This window comes from Scleropages formosus, chromosome 1 (assembly GCF_900964775.1).
Source record: "Scleropages formosus chromosome 1, fSclFor1.1, whole genome shotgun sequence".
Classification (NCBI taxonomy): domain Eukaryota; kingdom Metazoa; phylum Chordata; class Actinopteri; order Osteoglossiformes; family Osteoglossidae; genus Scleropages; species Scleropages formosus.
In genome coordinates, this window is record NC_041806.1 from 12,937,382 (window position 1) to 12,964,981 (window position 27,600).

General features: G+C 44.8%; 2 protein-coding genes across 2 annotated transcripts; both read right to left on the reverse strand.

Moving 5' to 3' along the window:
• Window positions 1-1,016: 1,016 nt before the first annotated feature.
• LOC108933952 (stimulated by retinoic acid gene 6 protein-like) lies at window positions 1,017-8,772 on the reverse strand. The gene is made up of 18 exons (XM_018751388.2): window positions 8,710-8,772; window positions 6,793-6,855; window positions 6,496-6,593; window positions 6,108-6,244; window positions 5,890-6,010; window positions 5,767-5,809; window positions 5,521-5,652; window positions 5,310-5,380; window positions 5,121-5,226; window positions 4,992-5,043; window positions 4,715-4,817; window positions 4,557-4,632; window positions 4,369-4,417; window positions 4,127-4,244; window positions 2,647-2,766; window positions 2,376-2,542; window positions 2,105-2,245; window positions 1,017-2,023 (listed from the first exon to the last, which is right to left on the reverse strand). The coding sequence occupies exons 2-18, from the start codon at window positions 6,850-6,852 to the stop codon at window positions 1,869-1,871; spliced, it is 1,749 nt and encodes a 582-aa protein (XP_018606904.1). The 5' UTR covers window positions 6,853-6,855; window positions 8,710-8,772; the 3' UTR covers window positions 1,017-1,868.
• Window positions 8,773-13,144: 4,372 nt separating this feature from the next.
• LOC108933993 (alanine--tRNA ligase, cytoplasmic-like) lies at window positions 13,145-26,369 on the reverse strand. The gene is made up of 21 exons (XM_018751454.2): window positions 26,287-26,369; window positions 25,388-25,532; window positions 24,646-24,834; window positions 24,174-24,319; window positions 23,781-23,972; window positions 23,549-23,693; window positions 22,365-22,510; window positions 22,156-22,264; window positions 19,060-19,210; window positions 17,645-17,769; window positions 16,976-17,120; window positions 16,698-16,876; window positions 16,448-16,561; window positions 16,080-16,286; window positions 15,665-15,849; window positions 15,289-15,397; window positions 14,935-15,048; window positions 14,723-14,842; window positions 14,484-14,570; window positions 14,165-14,278; window positions 13,145-14,055 (listed from the first exon to the last, which is right to left on the reverse strand). Exons 2-21 carry the CDS (start codon window positions 25,529-25,531, stop codon window positions 13,879-13,881), a joined length of 2,898 nt encoding a protein of 965 aa, XP_018606970.1. The 5' UTR covers window position 25,532; window positions 26,287-26,369; the 3' UTR covers window positions 13,145-13,878.
• Between the last annotated feature and the right edge of the window lie 1,231 nt (window positions 26,370-27,600).

The following is a 27,600-nucleotide window of genomic DNA, read 5'->3' on the forward strand; positions in this document are numbered from 1 at the left end:
TACCATAATGAAGAATTTATTATAGAGCTATAAGTATACCTACTGGCCACTGGGGAAAGGAACAAAAACTCCCAACTGAAGGTTGAGGGAGGGAAAAAAAACCTCTGGGGGTCCACGGGCCAGTGATTGCCCACCCCTCCTGGGCATTCTAGAAAGTAACAAATCAGTTATTAGTTGCCTTATCTGGTGTAATTGTATTTTGTTGATATGTTTTGTCTTAAGCTGCTGCATGTGAATTTCTTTTCAGGGATAAATAAAGCATTATCCTGTCCTGTCCTGTCCTGGGTTTAGCAGACAGTAGCACCCCTAGTGCTACAGATCACATAGAGCACCAACACAAAGCCCGCATTGCCTGACAAACGCTACCAAAGGTACATAGCTTTCAGAAGGGCACTGTTTCAAACCATGTTACTTTGTGCGTGTGAGAGAGAGTGAGAGAAAGGAAGGGGAGGGGGATGTGATAATTATATGCAGAAAACCAGGGAGTTCCAAAACTAGTTCCTCGCAGTTGGAACACACACACACACACACACACACACACACACACACACACACACACACACACAGTGTTTCTGGCTAGCAGTGTGGTAAGTGCCAGTCGGCTTTCTTCTGACTAATGTTTTCACCACACCGCTTGAATACAAACAAAGCGCTTTCACTCCACCCAGTCCCGTTGCGCATTCCCAAAATGCTTTGCTCCAGCCTGTCCGAGCACACATGACACGTTGAGGCACAAGTCTGAAGCTGTGGAATGCCTGGCCTTTGCTCTTCAGAAACACACTAGCCTCATAGCGAAGAGTGTGATCTACTCCCTCCGTCTCATGTCCCCAGAAGTGGAGAGAAGCTGCGGATGCTAAGAGGACACACAATGAATCACATGTATGGACTGTGCACAGTGGTGTGAAGGTCCATCCATCCTCTGTGGCTGTACACTGGAATGAGGTGTGTGGCTATACAGCATCTGCACTACACCACCTGGAATGAGCCACAAGCAGCGGACACACACATATCCCATGAGTGCAGTGCTTTATTACACACTACAGAAAACAGGACACAAAAACTGTGTGTCAAACAGAAGAAAACATGCTGAACAGAACAACAGGACAGAGCTGCAGGTTAGGAACACATGTCCAGCGTGGTCCTACCATAACAGATGAACCAAAGTGTCCAGTAGAGGCAAAGGAGAACAAGCCAGATGGACAATGTCCCAGGAGGTCTTGAAATTAACTATTAACCCCTATCCATAGGGATCCCTGTCTGGGTTGTAGGAGAGTCCAAAGAGGACACTGTGCCATAACTGAGGAAGAGGAAGAACATCTTGGACAAGGTATGGACTTTCCCCCGGGGTCTTCTGTATCCTTGAGCACTATGACCTGAGAGTGTGCCACAGGTGAGCAACACTGAGAGGTTGGAACAGGACAGCTGGACCATCCAGAGGATGAAGCTGAGTTCTCCAGCTCGAGGACAGTGTGCAGAACCAGAGCTAACCAGTCCTACTGCAGCCACCTGCCAGCAGAGTACAGGAGCCATGGTCCACGTGTGTATGTGTGTGCAGCTCTTCAGTGGATCCATTCTTCAGCTGCACACAACTGCAGCACCAGTATAAAAACACGCTGAAAAAATGGGAAGCAGAACGTACAAAGGTACAAATAGCAATAATCCTATTACAGGATTTTGTGTGTGTGTGTGTGTGTGTGTGTGTGTGTGTGTGTGTATCTGAGAGAGAGAGGGAGAGAGAGAGAGACAGTGAAACCATGGATCAGTCCAGAGGCTCGCCCTGGTGTTCCTGCACCATCCATAACCCAGACTGGAGACATTTAAGGACGTGCAGTCTGTGTATCAGGGGGCAGTAGCAGGGGCAGGAGGCCTCATATGTGCAGCAGAGGGCTTGTAGCAACCACAGAATGAGGACTTATGGGGGACAACTCTTCTATGGGCGGGGTCTCTGGCCTGCGATGGAACACCAGCCTGGGGTTTCTCACCAGTGTGTAGCAGAGCCACCAGCGGCGCCGGGCCAAGGACACTGCAAGGAAACAGGCAACAAGGGTGATAAGACGAGAAGCAGCAGCCCATTCACCACACTGAGATCTATACTGAGTGGTACCTGCTGCTCCTGGCAACACAATCCAGTCAGACTCAGGGTCAAAGGTGAAACGCGAGCAGAGCATCAGGTGACAGAAGGTGAGAGCAGTAGGGTTGGTATGAGTGGAATTCACCAACAGCATAGACACCCAGCACCAATATCCTGTGTGAAAACACATACACACACATCCCCTGAGAGGTGATCATGGGACATGTAGTCCTGCAGCAGATACAGCAGGTGCTCCTAGCAAAAATGGGACACAGTATGTAGTAAAACTATATGAAAGACTCACTGGAATCCAGGAACCTTGGCAGCCCGGAGGGAATAGCTGTGCGGTCAATGCGGCCCATGGTCAGACAACCTAGGATGATTCTAATCAGGAGACTGCCCCCTGTCTTCACTATCCCGGTAATCACATAGTAAAACAAGCTGAAGTACCTCAAGTTCTCCAAAGCACGTCTGGAGGGAACAGAGAGAATGAGGGTAGCAAGAGAAAGCTAGAAGATGCCAGAGAAGACAGACATGAGGAAGAGGTGAGATGACACATTTTTCACAATACTTACAGGTTTTTTAAGGCAAGAGGCTTTTGTTGGTCCCTCTGGGACAGCTTCTCCTGTAGGAAGAAACGGTACATTGTGGCCTTCAGTATGAGGAACAAAGCCACCAGTGGGATGATGTTGCCCCTGAAGGAACAAAACAGATGATGAGAGACAGGATGGATAAACCCTCAACCCAAAGACCAACCCTCCATCAGCTATTCTGACAATAAATACTGCACTATGATAATAGAGGCAATGTAAGAAAGGCTGTAGAGATGATCTAGAAGGACTGCTGAGCAAATGGTTGTTGAGCAGAAATTTACTCTATACCCTTATCTTTAATAAATCACAATCTCTGTTACAACCCAAACAGCGCTGCTCTGCATACAGTCTTTGAGTACTCAAGAGGTGTTCCACAAAACTTAATTCCATGGCCCCTACTTTTCTTGTGGTACTGGCTATTGCTTGGAAACATTATTAATACTCAGGATTGGATTAAGCAAAAAATATGCAAATTACAGGCTAATCAAAATTTTCCATATATAGCATTTTCCATTTTTGCAAAGAAAATGAACATGAAACAAGTTATTAATTTATAAACCAACTGGCTGTATGCTCTGAAGGTGCAAACATCCAAACCAGTGGCAAGAATGTAAGACTTATTCATTAAAAGATCTAGAGGAATATAAAGGTTAAGAGCAGTTCTGGGTTTTAATTCTAGTTGAGGAATTATGAATATGTGAACTGGGACATCAGTTGACAAATTTATTAGCATCTGCCAACTGTAGTAATGTTATGAAGAAATGTTTAAGTATATTTTTCCGGGGGGGTGCGGTGGCGCAGTGGGTTGGACCGCAGTCCTGCTCTCCGGTGGGTCTGGGGTTTGAGTCCTGCTTGGGGTGCCTTGTGATGGACTGGTGTCCCGTCCTGGGTGTGTCCCCTCCCCCTCCAGCCTTGCGCCCTGTGTTGCCGGGTTAGGCTCTGGTTCCCCGTGACCCTGTATGGGACAAGCGGTTCTGAAAATGTGTGTGTGTGTGTGTGTGTGTGTGTGTGTGTGTGTGTGTGTGTGTGTATATTTTTCTGTTTAGAATGTCCAGAAGGAGTGGGTAACCACTGGCGCTTTTTTCTCTCTTGCCTTTCGGTTGGGAGTTTTTGTTCCTTTCCTCCATGACAAACTGGCTCACTTCCACCCAGCGTTAATGATTAATATACTTATTCTATAAATTTAATTTATAGCCAGCTTTTGTCAGCATTTGTATTATGTTTTCAGATCATTTGCTTAACAATCTGTCACTATATGAGAAGAGCACTCTATAAAACTGAATCAAATTGATTTGAATTTCCACTGAGACATGGTGACTGTGGAGCCAGTGACAAAGTATAATACTGATAGAAGAAAGACCATGTGGTGTAACAATATGAACATTATCAACCAGTAGATACAGCACTTCCTGTTCCTCTCTGTTAAAATTTGAAATATGGTAGGGGAAAACTGTGAACTTACAGTATATTTCCTAGTAGTGTGTAGACTTCATGAGCCCTTTTTTGCTGCAGAGGAACAACAATGATCCAATAAAAGGCAACCACACCAGCGAGGAAGAGTAAATAGATCACAGCCACACCTGTGGGGACACAAGTGAAGGTCTCACCACAAGCCAAGACTGCATCACCTATTGAAGGACCATCAGGCTCCTTCAGGTCCTTTTGAGGTGAATGGAGCTGCTGCCCATGGTACAAATGACTCACTGGACATGAGAGCAGCAACCTGGGTGCCGATGTATGCGATGCTCCTCACCTAAGAGAAGGAAACCAAACTGTAGATCAGACATGTTCTCCACCATGCTGCTTGTCAACACTCGCAGTCACACAAACATATCAACAAAGGTTGTTTTAAAATGCAAACAGAGTATACATACTCTAGCATTTTGCCTCACCATGATATCATCTGTGGCTGGAAATTTTTTGGGCAAACCTGTGCGGTCACCTTTGTAAAGCCTCTTCATCTGAGCTCTAAGAAGGAGTGAGAGAGCAGAGTGTGCGAGATGTTCATACCTCAGTGTGTGTGTCAGTGTGCGTATCCACAGATACTCACCTGTACTTGACCATGATGGTGAAGATGTGATAGACAGACACTATGGCAGTCAGTAACACAGCAATGACTCCAAATATATGGAAATGTTCATCAAAATTTGCCCCTGAAATCCATTAAAACAAAATATGAGAAGATTACTAGTATGATCAAAATTGCCTCACTGCTGAACTAAGTTAATCATTTTCACATCTTTGTACACATAGCAGGGTTGTGGATACACTACACACATCTGCTTCCCCACAGTCAGTTTGACAAACACACATCACAGGGATCATACCTTGGAACCAGTCTTTGATGTAGTTATTCCACAGCAAGAATTTCATTAATATCTGTAACAGAGCAAAGCAAGATGAAATCTCTGTGCAAACTGAGTGAAAATGCTCTGTGTGTGTGAGAAGGAACTCACAGTGTAAACTCCTATAAGGGATAGCACAGCCATAGTGATCATCCCAGCAGGGAAGCAGAAGCAGGGGTCCCAGTCATACAGCAGCCTGAAAAACAAAGGCTTCACCCTGTTGGAGGGGAAGGGGGGATGTCTGCAGTCAACCTCACGTATACAAACACAAAAACACATAAACACACACTCAGTACTCACACTGGGCTGCTGGGCTGCAGTAAACACTTCACATACTTTATGTTGTGGAGCGGAATCTCGCACCTGTGACTCTGTAACAGGAGGTACGGAAGCCAACATATCATTTAGAACTCTGAGCTTAACAACTGTGAACTAGAGCATGATGGTGATGGTGGTGGTGGTGATGATGATGATGATGACAACAACTACCTCTAAAAGCCTGGTTCTGTACCTGGTCATCAGACCTGTGAGTCTGACACATGCACACCTCTTTGAAGAAACTGTAAAAGTAACGCAGCACCAGTAAGGAGCAGCAGATGAGGCTGGGCACTGGGGGGGGTCTGGATGACTCTATGTGGGGAATCTGTGAGATACTGAGAAGGTAAGTTTCTCAGAGTGCCAAAGAAAAGCTCTTTATTGTATGGAACAAACTGCACACTGTCAAAGCCACTGAGGTGAAGTGCACCACAATCCACACCTCAGTTTGGAGGCTGGACGTCAACAGCACTTGGTAGAGGAACCTGCAGAGAATAACAATAAGTACGAGCAATGGATGGTATCACCAAGGTTCACTTGTTACAGTAGAAGATTCCTTTCTCACCAGGCCAGGGAGTATATTAAGCCCAGGAAGCTGCCCACAGCCTTGTTCTCCACAGACATGCAGATGAACATAGGGTAGTGGATGACTGCCACCTCCACAGACATCAGGAGGAGCACCAACACTGTGTCAGGAGTCAAAACGAGGAAAGCAGAAGCAAGTCAGTCAAAAGAGATTACTTAACCGGCACAATATGGATCAGGAACAAGGGGAAATCGCACCTTCAGCCCAAACATTAGGAGTGAAGTGAAGGCACCTAATCACCTCTACAGTTGTGTGAAGTAGCACATTGGCAATAGCACCAAAGGCCAGAGCGAAACCCCAGCGGTTACTGTGGGTGCTGAGAAGCTTGAAGGGCCTGTGGGGACACAGTTCATCAAGTGGCTTCACACTGTTTATTACACAGCTAGTCGGTGGACTTCACTATAGTTGTTACAGTTATTCAGTGGGCTTCACACTGGTTATCACACAGTCAGTGGGCTTCGCACTGGTTATTACAGTTAGTCAGTGGGCTTCATCCTAGTTATTAACAGTTAGTCAGTGGGCTTCACACTGGCTATTACACTAGGATTTAAAGGGTAAAAAAACTTCGCTAAGTTCTTAACTCACAATGGCATTCCGAAGCGTTGATTTAAAGAGAGTTTGTAATCCAGGACACATTGTGTCTTGCGTTTTTGCAAGAAAGACACCAAAACAGTGTAGACTGCCTGCAGGAAGAACACAGTGTATTACTGCACTCTTGTTAGTACAACTTTTTGGACTTGTTAAAATGTTGAAGCTCAAAAACAGCAAACTTTTGTTATAGGACAAATTGAACCACAAATAAAATGGACACTGTAACACAGACAATAAGGTCCACCCTAGAAGACACACAACCCACTGAAACAAGGACGGTTGGTTACTGACCGCAGGAACCAGCCAGTAGTGCCAGTTGTTGAACTCTTTGCAGTGGATTTCCAAATCCATGCTCTGGACACGGGGTAGAGGAGACATTGAAGAACCAACAGAAATATTCTCATCATTCTTGCTCCAGACCAAGCAGAGACAACAAGCTGCTCGAGTGAAACAGGTGGGTGGTTGAAGCCAATTACTGTATTGCACTACACAACGTGGTCTTCAGAGGTTCTCCATAGGAAATCCATTTCTCAGTATCTGGGCTTGATCACTCTGCACTATGATGTTAACATGCTTTGAACACTGGCTTCTTCTGTTACAGATGGAACAGTAGTGCATTATCAAAGTCACAAAGATTGTCCAATCTATTTCTTTGTTTCTAACTACATTTCTTTTGCTTCAAAATTTCTGTGTGCAGTGGAGTGAATGGGACTTGTGTTTATTCTGAGCTCAAAGGTGACAGTAGAGAGCACTTTTCACAATGTTTGGATGTTGTTTCTGGTGTTCCTGAGTGCCAGTTATCAACACACACACACACTTTCAGAACCACTTGTCCCATATGGGGTCACGGGGAACCAGAGCCTACCCGGTAACACAGGGTGTAAGGCCAGAGGGGGAGGGAACACACCCAGGACGGGATGCCAGTCCGTCACAAGGCACCCCAAGCAGGACTCGAACCCCAGACCTACTAGAAAGCAGGACTATGGTCCAACCCACTGAGCCACCACACAGTTATCAACAGCAAGGTAAAAACATTGCATGCATTTAAGGGTGTGTGGTCAGTGCATGGTCAACAATCAGCACTGAAAGGGAGTTTCTGGTTTTTAAATTCACTCATTTTAAATTCGTTTTAATTTTATCCATACCTCAACATTAATAAAAAATACAGTGGTGCTTCAAAGAATTAACCCCCTAGTGCCTCTTAGTTTTACCATGATATCATTATTTAACAAAAATCAGTCTTTCTCATGTGACATAACAGGTGCATAATGAGCAATTCGATATGTTGCTTTAGAGGAAATCATGCATGCAATAGAAACATGGAAGTAGTGCAGGTGCAAAAATAAGCAAACCCAAAGTGCATTGTTAAACCAAGCAGATAAGTACAATGAGTACATAATCATTTATTCATTTGATAAGTTTAAGACTTTTTTTTATTTAATACAAGAATAATGACCATGAGGAGTTCACATACTTTCAATCTGTATTAAAACAAAAAGTCTTACAATGTATTTTTTAATTTATTACAGGTATGCTTGAGATTTTTATAGATCCTAACCTATAAAGAAATTCAACCTATAAATAGTTTTTTCATTGATTGTGACTTAGTGGTATAAGTGACTTACAAAGAAAAACAAAAAGTTGTAAATACACTAAGCAGATGTCACGTCCACACCCACAATACAACCGACAGCACCCGATGATGCTCCTGCACCTGATTGATCACTCACCCTTTAAAAGACCCTCCTCAGTTCCCACACCAATATCTTGCTCGAGGGGACAGTGTAAGGAATGGGTTTTGAACCAACTCTGAAGAGGCAGGAATTTCTACAATATTTATTTTTGCAGACCGCTCACCTTTGTCACTATCTTGCATTAAAATTCGTTCGAATCCCACCCGGCCCTTGCTGTAGTGTCCTTGATTTAGCGTACTACTTACCTTAACTAATAGTAAAAGTACAGTATCCTGCTGTAAATGGGTAAATCAGTGCAAGTAGCTTATTACTGTTAGTCGCTTTGGAGAAAAGCATCAGATAAGTGAATAAATCAAATGTCTGTGAGAGCACAAAGACCAAAACACCACAACACTGTTCAATTTGCAATAAGCTATTGATTTCAAGAAAAAGAAGTTCTCAGCAAAGTTACATCTCACATGAGTGTAAACTGCGGTTTCTGATTATCATATGGAGGTAAGAACTGTGAACTTACTGTTCTCAGAGGATCGTCTTCTCCAGAAAACAAAACTCGGAGCCCCTTTTCTTCCCACTGTAATCAGACACAGTTGAAATGAGACACAGATGGTGAGACAAGCAGCAGAGACACGAAACTCCTCCCCTCAGGAAGCACTTTTTCGCAAGCGTGTGTGGAGGCATGCTAGCGCAGAACACACAAGTGTGTCAATAGGGTGAAGGTGTGCATGTTGTGAAAACAATTATATTACTACTGAACACCCTGTAAGGCCTGTTTGTTTCTTAGATAGAGGCCTTGTGCTGGGGGGTGGGGGGGTTGGCAATGAGTGGTGTTTTCTATGTTACAATTACATTCATGAAAAATGTGAGGATATCGCTAGCTCACGCGCACAGCGCGCTACATTGAAGAACAGTACTGTTAGTAACTCCCATCAATACTGTCAGGGAATGGGTGGGGAGGATGTCTGCAGTAGAGGTGTGGAGATCTACAGATAAAAACACATGAGGGAAGAGAGACTCCGTCAATAATAGAAATACACACACACACTGTCTGAACCGCTTGTCCCATACGGGGTCACGGGGAACCGGAGCCTACCCGGTAACACAGGGCGCAAGGCCGGAGGGGGAGGGGACACACCCAGGACGGGGTAATAGAAATAGTATATGAAAATATGCACACCTATAATATGAAATATTTTGCGGTGAGAGGACACGAGGATTGGCCTCAGCAGTGCAGTGACCGAAGAGCTGATCACTGTGGAACAGCAGTGGGAGATGATTGTACAGTTTTAAGTTAGCATAATGCTGCAGACTTGTACAACATTGTGAAAACGTGGGCTGAGAACACATTGCCTCCATCACTTCCCTTCTCCCACTCTTGAAGGCCTGCAAGTGCCATCAGGGTAAGCCTAAAGACCATCGGCTCCTTGATTTCTAGCTCTGATTTGTGTCTTGCAGGCACCAAAGTGATGCATACACCCCAACCAGACCCCTTTGCTCATCTACTTCTGCTCGCTTGGCGGTCCCGCGCACAAAAAGTAAAGCACAGAGGTTCTTGGTTCTGGCTCCATTGTCGTGGAATGACCTCCCCCTCTCACTCAGAACTGTTGAAACTGTCTACATTCAAGAAAGGTCTGAAAACTCACCTTTTCTGGACTAACTTTGCCCAAGATCTCGCTAGCTCATGTCGAGTGTAAATGTTCATGCATCGTAACTTTATGATCATCCCCAGATAAGCTTTTACACAGCTGCTACTCCTGTATTATATGTAAATATTTGTGAACCTTAAAAAAAAAAAAAAAATGTAGGAAGGTTATCAGGATTCATCTATCCTGCATTTTGTTCACCTACCTGAGCGATGAACATTGGTGTATCAAGTGGAAAGTAACAAACTAGGTTTGCTTCAGAATTACATATCTGCAGCTATGTCTCTTTCCAATGTAATGCACAAATTCGCATTTTTTCTGAGATGTATGTCGCTTTGGAGGAAAGCTCTGCTAAATACACACACACTGTCTGAACCACTTGTTCCATACGGGGTCGCAGGGAGCCGGAGCGTAACCCAGCAACAGAGGGCGTAGGGGACACACCCAGGACAGGACGCCAGTCTGTCGCAAGGTACCCCAAGCGGGACTCAAAACCCAGACCCACTGGGGAGCAGGACCTGGTCCAACCCACTGAGCCACCGCTCCCCCGCTAAATAAATTAATGAAATGTAAAAGTAAGCGTAAGCAACTGCACATCAGCTGGCTGGCCTGTGTGACCATGGTCCCATTTCATAGGTGCTGGCTTTGGAGCTCCTGTTGTACCGAATCTCGGTGTCAACCACAGGAAGGCAGAGTGGGGTCAATTTGATACTGGCCATGGCACAAAGAACATGGGGCAGGGCTGCTGGAGTAATGGGCACATTGCTCTTTGCAGCTCTGCGTGGTGCTGGCTTACCTTGCTGCTCATCATCCTGCTGCTGCAAGGGGACACCAAACTGCTGTATCTGGAGCCACCAAGCTTGGAGGACACGCACAGGGTTCGATATACCCAGTACCCAGCTACACTACACTACTTTGAGTAAGGTGCAGTACTAAAATTAAACACTGTACTTGGCTATTTGGTAGCAGTGTAGGAGTTAGAGCTTCTGCCTTTGGGCTCAGTGTTGCAGGTTTAAATCCTCCCTGCAGTTGTAGCAACCCTAAGCAAGGCACTTGCCCTACATTGCTTCAGTAAAATCATCCGGTTGTATAAATGGGAAAATAATTTTAAGTAGCTTAACACTGCAAGTTGCTTTGGAGAAGTGTCAGCTGTGGTGCATCTAATAAACTCCCTGCAGTACTGCACTACTTAGAATAAATTCACCACAGAACTGTGCTAAACACTGCACTGGTTAAACTGATGCAAGTACTGTATCCATTAATCCCACTGAAGAACTATGCTAATTAAACTCCCTGCAGTACTGCACTAATAAAACTCACCACTGTTTTAAACTCATCACAGAATTACACTAGTTACAGTACATTTCTGTGGTACTGTTTCATTTACAATAAACCACCTGCAGTAATACACTAAGGTTACCATGTTACTGTGGTAAAGTCATTGCAGTGTTGCACTTGAGTAAATACCACAGTACTGTGCCAGTTACAGTAAACTCTCTGCAGTACTGCACTAGATATATTTCACTGTGATATTATGCTAGAGTGTCTTTTTCATCTTGGGAATTGCTCTTTTGTTCTCGTTTTTCCTGCATGCCTTCTGCTTCCTGTTGTTGTTTCTGTGCCCCGGTTCAGCTTCCTGCCACATACTCTCTGTCACTCCCATGCAGATGCTGCAGCTTCAGTTCAAAACAACACGCACCAGATGCTGCTGATCCTCTTCTTAATGATCCCTGAATGCTCCTCCTTTAGTTTGTAGAACCCGAGCTGCTGTCACTGCTGTGCAGTCGTGAGCAGCTTGGAGAACCTGCATCGGTCTGACTACAGGTGCACCATTGACAGGCAGGACTTCATTATGAGTTGGATAACAGGAGTGCAGGGCTGTTGTGTCTTAGTGCATAGAGTCAGTCTGTTGAGGTTTGCGTTTCTATGTGTGTGTGCCCCTCTCTCAGGATAAACAAGGCTCCCACCACTGGCTATGAAGATGATACCGGCAGCCGAAAGACACACCACTTCATGTACCGAGAGCTCCAGGAACCTGGAAGCCAACATCAGCTTTGTTCTTGTACCCTTCAAGACTGCTGTGGATCTCCAGTGCCCTCTCTACCAACTTGATCTCTATACTTGTGGGTGCTGTGTGTACTGGCATTACCATGGTTCCTTACACACACTTCAGTGTAGTCTCTCTTCATACCCTGCTCACACACTCTGCTCTCCATATCTCTGCAGCATAGACTGTATGCTCCGGGGAAGTAGTTCCTGCATGTGAAAAGACACAGGGTGGGGCAGTGTTTCCTCTTTTTACATAATCATAGAGAAGGGGAATTTGGTTCTATTTCTTGCTGCCGAGGAACGATATGTTCATGGACCCTCTGACCGGCCTGCATACTTCACTTACTCACTCACACTGAACATTTGTCCTGCTTGGGGTTGTGAGGATCCAGAGCCTATCCTGGAATCAGTGGGCACAAGGTTGGGGGATGCACCCTAGACAGTATGTCAGTCCATTTCAGAGTAGCCACACTCTGACACAATAAGGGCAATTCAGTTTAGCCAATTAAGATCACATACCTTTGGATTATAGAAAGAAACCCGGAGAAAGCATGCAAACTCCACACAGACTGAGCTGGATTCAACCTTATGGATGAACATCTTAGGGACTATGAGGCAGCAGTGCTACCTGCCACACAGACACCACTCGGTATTCTGTTTTTGTGCTACTTGTTACAATATATGCACTAGATCTCCAGCTCCGCACTCTCCATTTCAAGCTTATGACCGATTCCAGTTACTGCTCCACCCTCTCCATGACCTGTGATTAGTCTTCAAGTCACTCTGCTTTCTGCTCCATTTCCAAATCTACAACACAGCACCAGCTGGGAATAAGTTCTGAGTAATCTCCTGGGCTCCTTATCCTAACAAAAGCTGCATCAACAACAGGACCTAACAAATTCATTTATATTTTTCTGTGTAAAACTGGCAAGTTTTATACAGCAACACTAAACACAAGCTGAACATGAATAATGAACAACTAGCAAACCCTATGGGCTCAGTTCCTGATGGGTGAAAATGTGAGCAGTCTGGTTTTGGGAGAACTTTGTCACCATACCAAAGACAAAACAAGATGTCACCCAGCACAGTTGGTCACCTAGATGGAAGCTGAGATCTTCTATGGAAGCACAACTCTTTCACCTATATTTCAAGATGGAGATATCCTTCCTTCGCTCACAAAGATCAGTTGTAGTCCTGATATACCCTGCGCTGCTTTAAGACACACACAGCTTCAGTAACACACACATGGAAAGATGGTGCAAGTTAATTGTAACTTTATTGAACAGAGCAGAAATTCTCCCACAAGAGGCTGCAGTTAAAACTAACTGGGAGAGAATGGTACTAACGGTCATTCCATGGAGACAGCAATCAGCAGGGCTCATCATTGTTTTTTGTCCAAATGTTACACAAATGGTGGATGGCTTAGTCTCAATACAAACACTACAGTACAACTAGTAGCATGTCAGCTGCCTCTCATGTGGCTTTTACTGGCTGTATTTGCAAGGCCTGGAGCAGTCAAGCAACAGGCAAACCAGTGCTGATGGTATGCACCGGTATGGTTGGAAACAGGATGGGTACTGGAGGAGACGGACTTTCCACTGGAGTAAAGACCGCAAACAGAAATAGACAGGTGTGGTTTGACAGGACGACACCCATTCCCCAACTATTCCTTACCCATTTAGAGAACTGGGGGTGGGGCTTTAACAGGCAAATAGGTACCACATGGCCCTACCTCGTGTGTGTGCGCGTGTGTGTGCATAGCAGCAGACAGAACCTCACTGGAGATCATAATGACAGCATGCAACAAGAATCCTCAGAGAGCTTACTTCCTATAAAACAAGTAAATCTCCCTTTACAAGATACTGCTGGAATGTCTCTGTCAGGAGCTGACACAGCTGGGGAACCTGGGCACTTGGCAGGGGACTCATGCGCTTTTTCTGAAGGGCTCTTTATTCACAGTCAGAACCAGTCACCTTCTTCTCCTCATCTGGAGGTTAATTCTGTAGTCTGAGGGAGGCAAAGTCTTGAGCCAACTTCAGTGCCTCCTGTATGCTCTGAGTGTTCTTTCCTGTAGCCTGGGCAGAGGTGTCTTTACCACCACCTTTGCCATCTAGCACCGGGCACACTTCTTGCACCCAGTCACTGGCCTTCAGACCCTTGTCCACCACCTCCTGATGTAAGAAAGCAAGAGATAAAACAATTAAGTAATGATAACCTAACTAAACTGGGCACATTCACTTTATAGCTTGTCAATGTACATACAAGGCAGGAGAGGAATACCTGAGGCACCTGACAGAGACAGATGATCTTGCCAGCATCATTATCCACAGCAAACAGCATGGCTGCTGTGTGGGGGGAGTGAGCTTTCAGTAGTTTCAGAGACTCATTCAGGGCCTAGGGGAGAATAATCAAAACAATAAAGCAGTGGGCGGAGGAGAGATAATGATAGTAAATGTAAAGGGAGGAAAGGCGAGGTGTGTCTACAGGCATAACGATGTGGAGTAGTTATGAGGTGTGGAGATACTGAGAGATACAGTGCGTACTGTGCTGATAGAGCAGATCTGATCTTTCAACAGAACAGTTTCAACAGCTGTTATACCTTGGCAGAGGCTCCAGATTCCATCTCCACAACAATCAGTGGTTGGTTGGGATTGCTGTCAATCAGCTGCTTTGTCTTCTCTAACACCTGAGAAAGAAGCAAAGGCAATTCAGTTTCTCTGTGATTCCTACTCCCCCACAGACACACACAGACTGTCCAGCCTCCTGGCCCTTCATGTTAAAACACAGGAATACGGACTATGCGTTGGCCAGCACTGCCCTGGTGCCCCTTATACTCACCCTCTTCTGAACATCTGCCTTGCTGGCACGGTCCAGGTCATCCATGGTCTTCTTCAGCCCCTTGAGAGCTTCACGCATTTCATCCTTTTGCCACTGTGAAATCGCTGCAGTCCCCAGGGCCTATGGCAGTAAGAAAGAAATATCTCATGCACACACAAGGCCAAGGACACAGAAAAAGCTTAACAGAAGCATTTAACACAGAGATTATTTACCTCAGTCAGATCAGCAATCTCCTTCTGCACATCTTTATTGGGGGCAGTCTGAGCCACCACCTTCCCCCCCAGTGCAGCCAGAGTCTGTCTTAGTGCATCAGCTTTCCTCTGGGCCTGGCCAGGAGAGATATTAACAAAGGGTCCTTAGGGTTGAACATGAAAAACAGGACACAACATGTAATTCTCAGCATTTCTAACCCTACAGGATACTGTAGATAGACCCATCTGTGAAACTGACGAGTGCCCTTAATCTCTGTATAGTCACGTGATCAGGGTCCTATGAAAAGCAAAAAAGAACTTTCCTCTTGAGGGTTCCTCAGGGTATGAATGGCAGCCTTCCCAGTGACCTCTCACCTTCTGTGCCTCTGCCCCTGTTACTGCAACAATGCGTCGGATGCCCTTGGCAATCGCCTCCTCAGACACAATGACAAAAGGACCGACGTGGGCAGAGTTCCGCAGGTGTCTAGAATCAATTTAACAGAGATCACGATATGGCATTGTACACCTGACAACTTCCTGAAAGGTGGCACATCCTAAAGTGAAGGACATGCAGACTGATGAATAAAACCAGCCTGAGGATAGTAACTTGGAGAGTGAAGCGCTGAATTCAGTATCAAACAACATTCATCAGTGTGTGAAGGGCTACATTTAAAAACAGCATCAAGAGGTGTCAACTGGTATAAACTCAAAAGATGCGGTAGCCTAGACCACATCACAAGGTGGGACTCACGTTCCTCCACAGAACTCAACAGAGGTGAGAGAAGCAGCAGGACCACTGGGATCAGCCAGCAGGTCAGGCACTGGAACCCCGATAGAAACCACTCGGACTGGGTCAGGGTATGTCTCATCAAACACGGCACGCAAGCCCTGGATGGCCTTGGCAGCTGCCAGAGGGACTTCCATGGCATAGACGGACTAGAGAAAAAAGGATTGACAGAGAGAAGAACACAGGGGAGCAAAGGACAGTGGGGGAGATAATTAGATGGTGAAGCTAGAGAATTTCTGCCTGAATTAATCCCTTCCTGCTACAAAATATACATTAATAGTTATGCAGCATAATTATGAATCATTGCCCTTTTTCTCCACCTAAAATGATGGTTTATAGAGCTGGCTATAACCCAGGGCCCCAACATTCAAACCCTCACCTTGGCTTCGTGGATCATGGTGCAGGCCATCTCCTCTGTACGCTGCACCTCGACTGTGCTCATGGCCCCCTTGGCTGTAAAGTCAAAACGGAGGCGGTCAGGTGCCACCAGGGACCCCCGCTGGTCTGCCTCCCCCAAAACACTTCGGAGGGCAAAGTTCAGAATATGGGTGGCTGTATGGTTGCTCATGATAGGTCGCCGCCGGGCCTGGGACAGAAGAACATGAACAGGACCTGCCATCAGAATTGCAAGGTGCCACAAGACACAGTCGGTGGGGCCATTTCCACAAACAGGAACAGCAGGCAAATTTATCACAAGTTTACACTGCTGGCCAAGAAAAGGTTGGACATTGTGGAATCATGACATACCTCATCAACATGCAGTGTGACACAGTCTCCCACTCTCAGTGTACCATACACGGTCCCCACATGTAGAACAAAACCACCTCGCACCTGGGTGTTCTTCACTGTGAACTCCATCTTCTGCTCAAGGAAACAAAAGTCTAACTAAGAGTTCCTAACAGTTTTGTCTATGCAAATCATCACATTCCATATTCAACTTCACAAACCATTCTTCTCATTAAGGTAAGAGGCCCTGACTACTTCTACCCATTCTTACATCCTCTGCAAAGTCGTTCTCCTTCAGCATGTAGCCCTCATCGAAGGTCTGACCTCCTTGCTCTGCATAAAAGGATGTCCTGTCCAGCAGTACACCACACTCCTGCCCTGTCGTTACCTCCTCCACGAATTCACGTTCCCGTCGCAAGGCGAGAACAGTCCCCATGGCCTGCTCAAGCTCTGAAGGGAACATCAAGGAGGAGATTGGGCACCATATCAAGGATGAATACATTTCTGCATATGCAGATTCGTACATTTGTGTGTGCAATGTGTCCTCACCGTAACTGCCATCATCGCTGACATAGTAACCATACTTGGGGGCATCATCTGTTGCAGGCAGGCCCTTGTTACGTAACTCCTCAATGGAATAGATGTCCAACATGATGTGGTCTTCATCACCAGACCCCTTCCCCTGGGACTTCAGCTGAGGGACAGAAACAACGGCTACAGCCCATTTTTCAGGCTACTCCCTTGGCTCCCACTCAGTGGCTCAAGACATTTACATCCTTTAATCAGCAATACAATGCTAATTGTAAAGGAGCACGACTGACTTAAGCATTGCAGAGCACAAGAAGTACAAAGGAAACTAATAGGTAAAAAGCAAATATCAGCAGTAGCATGTACTCCTCGTCATTTAATCTACTCAATATTTAACAATAATTCTTTTTTTTTTTTTTTTTTTAAACTTTACTAGTTTAAATACCATTAGCGGATCTTGCTAACCCTTTTCTGCTTCCTAAAGCTCATTTATCCATGATTTCTTGGTGCTGAAAGAGACCATGATTTGCTCACTGGGAATATTACAAACTGTGCTCCGAATAATGGGAAATGAAACCCTACAAACTAGTTTTATTGCACCAAACTGTGGTGGGGTTTCCCCTGGTACACAGCACTCTTCCTCATTGCCACTGTACAGTACTCCCAATCTTCCTTTTATCAGGTGGTTACCTGGGCAGCCCTCCTCTCCTCCTCAAATCCTTGCATATTAACACCCAGGCCTCGCTCCTCAGCAATGAGCGCTGTCAAGTCCAGAGGGAAGCCATATGTGTCATACAGCAGCCATGCTGTGTCACCTGACAGGAAGGAGAGGCGGGGCAAAAGTAAGAGCCGGGGTTCATACATATTTTTAAGAGTAAAATTTAAGCACTTTTAAGGTCCCAAAATCCATTTTTCAAGCACTAGCATTGAATTTGCAATATTAACACATGTCCTTTCGCACTTATACTCACCAAAACAAGGGTTACGGTATTTTGCAAGTGTTGTGTTATGTGTTTTATATTAGGTGTAGGATTTCTAATCCTTGATGGCACATTTTATTTAATTTGCATAATTTTTAAAAATTTATAGCACTTATTGCACTTAAGTAGTCACTTATAAATGACTATGCATGTGGTGTGTTTCTTTTATTTATTTATGCATCATGTTTAGTGTAGTGCAGATTAGTTTGTTGTGTGGGCACATTTTCTAATTCTGCATATGTATTTTATCATTTGCACATCCCACTAAAACATTAATAGGGGAGACATGCTGTGAAAAGGGAAACACCCAAAAATGGCAGAAAAGGTGTATGCCAACACCCTGGGAACAGGACAGGGGACCGCCCCTCTTGAGTGGTGAATGTTACCAGGTAAGTTTCCTTTTAATTATTCATTATGGTTTTAATTATTCATTTGGTTTTAAGACTTGGAGTATGTTTTTAGTGTTTTAAAGGTTCTGCCATACAATCTTTATATTAGTTGGTATTATTGATTTTGTTTTCTTTTAAATTTTATTATTGGAATGACAGTTTTTTAGGATTAATTTATTTATTGAATAAAGATTTTAATTATCGGAAATGATGAATGAAGAAATTTTTTCCTGTCGAGCTGGAAAGTGTGTGGAACCAGACACCTTTAGTGGGCTGGTGATCCATTCTGATCCGTGAGAGAAGAAGGGGGGGGGGGGGGGATCTAGCAGTGTAAGTCACCTTGGTGAATAAGGTGTGTGGGCTGAAAACACTACATAGTAGTGTCTGTTGTAAGTTGCTTTGGAAAAAAGCATCTGCTAAATAAATAAATAAATGTACATGATTGATTATGCAATTACCTAATAATGAGAGTAGCTTGAATACTGTCGTCATAATCATGACTTATGAATACTGTATTTTGTGCCTTTTACAAGGCAGAGGGGGGAAAAAAAAAAAAATTTTTACCCATTAGAAGCCCTTCACCGCCAATAAAGAAGCTCTCAGTGCACAGTTTAACATTGCCTGATTCATTCCATTCATATCATGAAGAGTTCAGTCAAACCTTATTAATTCTCATGACATTTTCACCAATGACCACTATACAAATCTGCGGTCAAGCATTTTAGACCCACCATACCTGGGATGGTTTGGCTGTCTCCCAAACTCTGAATCTTCCGGTCCAGGATACGACGTCCCCTGCTAAGGGTTTTAAGGAACTGTACCTCCTCGTCATTGATAATGTCCTTTACCATGTCTGGATCCTTCTTCAGCTCTGGGAATGCATCACCCTTCAGAGAAGGAGAGTGAAGAAGTTGACAGACAGAAGACAAGAGAAGATAATAAAAGCTGTGCAATTTTAAAAGACCCAGTATTCTGAACTGTGGCAGGAGAAAGGGGGTTTGGCTTTTATCAAGTTTTAAGTATTTTTGAGGGATGGAGTATTAGGTGGCATTGACTGCTGTGAATAGGGCAGCTGGCGGCATGGGAAAGGCCATGCGACAGCAAGGAGAGACTGCTGGCAGGAGAGAACAGACCCCACTAGGGGCTGACATGGGCTAGCAACCCGTGTTGGCAGTATCTTATGTTTTTTATTAGCAGGAGGTGCGCCCTGTTTAAGCTACAGACATACAAATGTTATCAATACCCCAAGAGTCAGCAAGAACAGGGGTGGAATATGACTCATCGGTGGATATAATGGTTTCAGACCTTGGTGAGAACTTGACTAGGTGACTAGGGGGAAAAGCACGAACACAACCATGCCAAGTAGGGGTGGATCGGTGCTGCAGGTGTATATTTGTGGTTGGAGGAAGGTGAGTTCAGTGAGAGGCCTAAGAATACATTAAGGCAAGAAGAAGTGTTTGGGGGGGACGAGGCAGGGGCCCCACCTCGATCACCACAGCCTACTGGGTGGTCCAAATAAGTCGGGTGAAGTCCAGCGGCAGGTTGCACACCAAAGTCCACAAGACTTCAATACCTCTGTCTTAGAGGAGACAAGACCAAACACGAATGCACAAGGCAGCATCGATCGTGGGGAAGGTGTGGGGCAGTCGATATCAAGACAGGCAGGGAAGGAAAGGCATAGGGAACAAAAACCTAAGGTAAGATGGCCAGGAGTCACTGACTGTAAGGAGTGGACCTCTGTTAACAATGACTTGAGAGGGATCTTAGATGGGTTAAAGGTTATGGCTGAGCATAAGATAAACCAGTTAGGTGAGATTACATATGATTATGGAATGAAAAGATTTGGGGTGTTAGAGAAGAAGTGTAAAAGCATGCAGAGTATGCAGAGGTCAAGACGGCAGATAGAAATTGAGAGATTGATTCGGGAAAGAAGACAGATAAAAAGACTTTGGAAACGAGCAGATGAGTTATCTGCTGGAAATGGACACCGATGGGGAAAGAGAGAGGGTTTTTGAGGTGCCTGCAGATATTCTTCCATTAGGGGAGATCATAGTGCAAATGGATGCATGTCCTCTGAGGTTGAAAGACGTTCAAGAGGTGGTACAGCATGCGAGGGAGCAGCATCTGCTCAAGGACCCAGTGGGGTTCCTTATCGGGTTTACAAAGATGCCCCGGATGTCAAATTTTTGTGGAAGCAGATGGTGGTTGTATGGAAAAAAGGTATCATTCCAAAGGAGTGGCACAGAGCAAGAGAGGTATTCATACCCAAAGAGAAAGATGCAGTAGAAATAGGGCAGTTTAGGTCAATTTGCCTTCTTAATGTTGAATGAAATATATTTTTTAGTGTAGTGCTGCAGAGGTTGTCTGCATATTTGTTGGCAAACAATTTAATTGACACATTCTGTGCAGAAAACAGGAACTGCGGGGTTTCCAGGCTGTTTAGAACATTGCAGTATGATCTGTCACCAGATCAAGGAGGCCAAGACGGAAGGTAAAGACCTCCAAGTGATTTTTTTGGCCGGATGCACAATTTCACCTTTGACTTTTACCATGGCTATGGAGGTGATAATAAGATCTTTGAAATGGGTGGTTGGGGGTATGAGGCTGGCTGGAGGCAGGAACTGTCCTTCAATCAGAGCATATATGGATGATATGACCGTGCTTACTACTACCACCGTCCCGTGTACTTGTCACTTATTAACAAAGCCAAATGGGAATCTAAAGCTGGCGGGACTGAAATTTAAACCTAACAAGCAAGTTACTGCAGGAGAATTGTCAGATTGATGGGGAGAAGATCCCATCAGTGGCTCAAAGGCCAATTAAGAGCTTGGGTAGATGGTACAATTCTTCATTAAGCGACAGGAAACAGGTAAAAAAGGCACTGCAATTACGGCACTGAGACATGATATTGTACTGTACTCCGAGGGCGCACGGGTAGTGTACTTCATTGAGTTAACGATACCCTTCGAAGATGCATTGGAGGATGCCTTTGAGAGGAAGAAACTGAAGTACACTGAGTTGGCTGGTGAGGTGAGGGAACAACGCACTGCCAGCCTTATTAGCCCGGTGAAGATTGGTGCAAGAGGGTTTGTTGCAAAATCAACCATGTCACTACTGTTGGATTTTGGTTTCAGGGGTCAGTCGTTAAGAGCAGCAATTAAAAACTTGTCATGTGGTTGTGCATGAGGAGGCAGCAGTATGTTTGGGGGAAGCAGACTTGAGTGGGGAGTACTTGCTTATGTGAACATCAAATGGTGAGTCTTGTTGTCGTCTCCATGTGCTGATGTGGTATGTTGGTGGCTAACGTATGGTTGGGGTGGGAGGTTCTTTGGTGGCTAGAGTCGCCGGGATGGCACCACGGGCAGGGAGGGGGGTGGGTCTGGGACGCCAGATCTCGCCGTTGAGCCTTCTGGAGGTGTCGTGGGCTCAATTTAATGAAACACTGATGAAGGAAGTTGCCCACTTGACAACCCCAGCGAAGTGCTCGTGGTGGCTCCTGGCAAGGAGGGTGGTGCCTGCCCATGATGTGGGCTGATTTTTAAGGGGAGCTGTATTGGGGTGGGGAGAGGGGCACGTGGGGTTTTGGGAGGGATGGAGTATTGGTGGCATAGTTGGTTTGTGTCCAGCCCCCTTGATTTTGGCATGAGGGGTTGAACATCTTTCCTTGTATATTATTGTATGGGAACAAAGTAAACAAAATACACATCCTTAAAGGATAAAGTGTAAAGGTGGAATACATCAGATTGGGAAATCTGTTGTGTATAATTGCAGAAGTGGAGACAAAGACAGAAAGTCAGAGACAGAGAGGCATGAAAAGAAAAGGATTCTGTACCAGCGACTCCACCACCACGTCCACCAGGGAGGCGAAGAAGCCCCTCTGTGCTCCTAGCTTCTCATGTGCATAGCGCACAGCACGGCGTAGGATGCGTCTCAGCACATACCTGTACACACAGGGACAAAGAAAAGTTACACCTAAGACTTTACCAGAAACAGAGAGCGAACTTCACAACATAGATGCATCACTATACACTGTGCTCTCACCCTCTGCCAGTATTGTCAGGGCGGCCCCCATCCGAGAGGGCAATGGTGATGGTACGAGCATGGTCTGCAAGGACGCGGTATGCCATGTCTATGCCATCAGTGTCTTCCGCACCAACTTTCCCCGTGTATGGCCGGGAACCTGTTCCCTGCACCCGACAGTCTGCTTCAGGATGTGGCACACAAAGGCTGACAAGCAGACAAATGGAATACAAGCCTCCCTCGATTTACTAAACTAACCCGTTCCAAAAAATGTTGGGTACGTCACATTTCCAAATACAGAGAACCTATTTCCCGTTACTTTAAATAGGAAAAAAGAATAATATGCTCCCAAGCCCAAAAAATCCAAAACCAACATCCTCAAGCATCAACAACACACCATAAAATGCCTATATAATATTACAACCTGCCCTGACTGTGCTGTTAGCACTTGCTGCAGCAGCTTTATGGTAGTATTCACAGAGCACAGAAATTCCTCAACACTATATCAGACAGAACAACCTTAGCAGCCAGCAATTCCCTCATAACTCCCCAGATTGGTTTTCTGTTCAACTATGTATACACACAGGGGCAGCACTCCAGTATTGAAGGGCTATAGCTCTGTTTCTGTAGAGTTGATGGTTGCTGGTTTGAATGTCACATACTACTGTAGTACCATTCAGCAAGGTACTTCCCCAAACTGCTCCAGTAAAATTATCCAGCTGTATAAATGGGTAAATTGTTGTAGGCATCTTAACATTGTTGCATCCGACATGACTTAAAATCAGCTAAATAAAAAATCCAATATAGCCAGCAGACACTATGGTGGACTTGACAGTTCCCACAATGCAACAGTCATTTCTGAAACACCAAGAGACTGAAAGATCTGGATGCAGCAATGTGAATCACTTTATCAAATAATTAATGAGGTAAGAAATGGGTATTTTACTAAGTAGTAAGATTTGGAAACGAATGGTGTTTTCCTTACATCCAGTAGACAACAGTACACTAAAACACTCCCCGTCATGCAAGTTTAAATGTTTCTTTGCACAGGCTTTGGATAAATTTCATAATAGTAATTTGTCATTCCGTAAACTAGAAATTTGGTATCAAAAGCCAAGAACTCTTATACAAAAATTTCAGATAAAGAATTTGTAAATCGAGGGATTCTTATACAAAGAGAGATCACGGGGAGAAGTGGGCCTTGCCTTCTGGATAGCTTCAAAGTACGGCACAAAAAGGTCCGTGTCGTAATTGGACATCTTGTTCTGTAGTACAGAGACCAGACGCTCCAACCCCATCCCCGTGTCAATGCTCTTCTTGGGGAGGGGTTTCAGCACTGTCTCTGACTCCCTGATGAAAGATGAAAACGGAGGCATTAGACAATTCCAAGCAGTGTGGGTGTATGTGTGCATACATGACAATGAGTGAGACAGTTACCGATTGAACTGAATGAAAACCAGGTTCCAAATCTCCAGAACGTTAGGGTCGTCCATGTTAACCAGATGTGCGGCATCTCGTCCCCCAATCCGATCAAAGTGGATCTCGCTGCAGGGCCCACAGGGACCCGTGTCCCCCATTTCCCAGAAGTTGTCCTTCATGCTACCAGGCAAGATGCGACATTCCTCTATCCTGCAGGACAGATTGACAGAGGGATGGACTTCAGAGACATATGGTGAGAAGAGGCAGATTGATATCCAACTGACATATGTGGAAATCAAAACCATGATAAATACACCAAACACTGCCAATAAACACAGGGTCTGTCACAGGCTCTTCCCACTCAATGAAGCACAATGGCTCTGCCCCCAGTGTCCCTCCATGCTCACTCACCCCAGGTCTAACCAGATCTGTCTACACTCCAGGTCTGGCTCCAGCATGGCCTTTTCATCACCTCCAAAGTAAGTGACATAGAGCCGCTCAATAGGGATTCCAAACTCCTTTGTCAACAGCTCCAGAGCCATCTCACAGGCCAGATGCTAGATGTGAGGGGAGGGGAAGCAGAGAGGATGTAAGTGACCAAGCCATCCCATCATCCTAAATGTGATCAGACCCAAGCAAAGAGAGAACATTCTTATACATCAACACAATTGGGCCTTCATACAAACACATGTGAACATGTTGGGGAATTTGTCTCAGGGAAAATTATTCTGTCAGAAACACATACAAAAAGGCACTACTGCTGAAACTCAAATCCTCATCCTTACAAGTCACTTTAGCCCTGAACTCCACTACTCAACACCACCCATTTTACCCATAATCCTCTACATCCCAACACCTGAACAACTCACCCAACCAGTCTCACCTTGAAATAGTCTCCGAAGGACCAGGATCCCAGCATCTCAAAGAAGGTGTGGTGGTAGACATCCTTGCCTACGTCATCCAAATCGTTGTGCTTGCCCCCAGCACGGATGCATTTCTGAGTGTTGGCTGCTCGCTTTAGCCGAGCCATAGGATGGGAGGGGTCAATCGTGTTCAGGAAGATAGGCTTAAACTGCATGGTGGGAGAGAAAACTAAGGGGTGAATCACTGCTCTGGGACTCCCCAAACCCAAATACAAACCCAAGCCATTTGACACATTAACCTGAGTTTAAAAAAAAAAAAAAAAAAGGGTGTACAAATCACACTTATTCACTTGGAACATCTTATTATCCACCACAAGTACAGCATAAGTATCATATAATCAGTTCTTCAATAGCAGGTTCCCTTCATTTCAACCTGAAAATCAACTGGTGGTAAATCCAGCTCCTAAATTTCCATATCTCTGTATGCCCATAACATGATATCCTGCAAGTCACCAAATACACCAACACTGTCATACATGTTTTAGTTTTTTTTTAATTAGCAACTGAACTCTGAGCTTCCTGGGGTGAATTACTGTGAGAAGGAATATTAGCCCATGCTGTGGCCCCTGTTCACTAGCATGAAGACAAATCACATGACACAGTGAAAGCCACAAACAACCCCTCCCCCCAGGTCCTACAGCCTCTAGGACAACAAAAAGACACACTCATGGTCAAATCCCAGAAGCTGCTACAGGTTCTCACCTGGTTCATGCCAGCATTGGCAAAGAGTAGCGTTGGGTCATCCAAAGGGACGGTGGAAGACGAGTGGACATACTGGTGCTCGTGTCGCCGGAAAAAGTCAATGAACTTCTCACGGATTTCAGCAGCAGTCAACGAGGTGTCCATTCTATAAGTTGCATTCAGAGAAACAGTTACACAAATACACACAAGTAGGACAGATAGACACAGTAATAATTATAGTCACATAGTGCACACTGACAGAAAGGGACTAAATCACAGATACAACACACAGTCCAATGGAACAATATGCAAGTCATCTAGGCCACACTGGCACAAACAACATCAATAACATAAGAATTTTATTTTTAAATTTTAAAAATAATACTAAATGACCCAGGAGCTATCTTCTCATACCAAATCAAATGTTTTACCATTTACTGTTATGAATGAACTGGGACAGGTTTCATTTTATTTTGTCCTTCCAATACAGTTACACACACACACCAGGTGATAATGAACTCTAAGTCATCGTGACCGTTTTAGCTTGTTCAACTCCACACACAGCAGACTCACTCACTCACTCACATACGTAATGATAGTGCAGGGTGCGGCTTACTACCTCATTCCCTTAATTATTATATGTCATGTGTGTATATCTCGGCTATACATATATATGTATATGTGTGTGTGATGTTAAAAATGATTAACCTGTGATTCCACTAAGTGCATATCATGTGCTTTTTTTTAATTTTTTTAGTATTCTTCTTTCCCTCCGCCGGAACCTCCGCGCCACCCCGGCAAACGCATCATAATTTCATAAATTCACTTATCACGGTCCCTAAAACAAATCCCAACAGTATGCAAAATTCGCAAGAATTATTTACGCATTTCATAACTCAATCATTACAGAAAATACTCACATTTCAATGACCAAAAAAAAAAAGGATTTTGCCAACCGACGCAGTACGGCTCTTCACAGCAGAAATCGCTGCAAAACGATTTGGGTCCGCCCACAGCTCCCATCCACTGGTTGTGAGGCCTATGCGCGTGACCACGTTCAGCTATGTGTGGCTGAAAAAGCTGTCAATCACAGATGTTTCTTGCGACCTCCATGTCTTGGTTGCCACCAGGCCGTATGGCGGCTGATGCAATGAATCAGAAACGCGTGCTTTCACATTGAGTGTCACTATCCTTGTGGCTCATCGAATCAGATTGATTAGGCCCCCGGTTAACGATTCCTCACACCCAACTTAAGGAATCAACTCTGCTTTCATATTGGATTTTGACAGATGTGTGTGATCATATTTCACTTTATATTTTTGGACAGCAATTCTAGGCCACCACCACCTGCCCTGTTGTTTCAGTTTCTAGTCTACTTCTACAGGCCATTTCTCTATATGTCATTCCTTATACACACACACACACACATTTTCAGAACCGCTTGTCCCATACGGGGTCACAGGGAACCGGAGCCTACCCGGTAACACAGGGCGTAAGGCCGGAGGGGGAGGGGACACACCCAGGATGGGACGCCAGTCCGTCGCAAGGCACCCCAAGTGGGACTCGAACCCCAGACCCACCGGAGAGCAGGACTGTGGTCCAACCCACTGCGCCACCGCACCCCCACATTCATTCCTTATATTTCATCTTTAATATTTAACTCCTTGCTCACCTAAGGTTGCTTTCTGTATGCCTTCAAAACTGTCCATCTCCAGCTGCTTGTCTACTTATTTATGCCTGTGTCTTCAATGGATGCGATACATGTGTTGGTGTATGTGTGTTATCCAGCAGCATTGGGACCAGACTGGTGTTGGAGTTACCAGTTAACTGAGCTCACAGAATGCACAATTACAGAACATTTAGCCTACATGTATTCATTTAAGAGATGCTTTTCTCCAAAATGGCTCAGTACATCTCAGGGACAATACAACAGTGTGTTACACCAACAAAATGCAGACACATGATTCATAAGTACAGTCCATTTTTCTCTCATACAGTTTTATGCAAAAATGTGGACACCCTATGGCCAAATTACATCTTTAGTTAATTTTGTACGTGAAAAGTCGTAAACAACTGCTGCAGGAAACTGTGTCAAAAAATATATTTGCAAATGTTATTGCATAGCTACCTTTTATTTCATGAACTTTAAAACATAGGAACAAAGAAAACAGTAATTGTGGTAGGTGCAAAAGTTTGAACCTCCTTCCACTTGTCCAGTGATAAAGGCTTTTTAT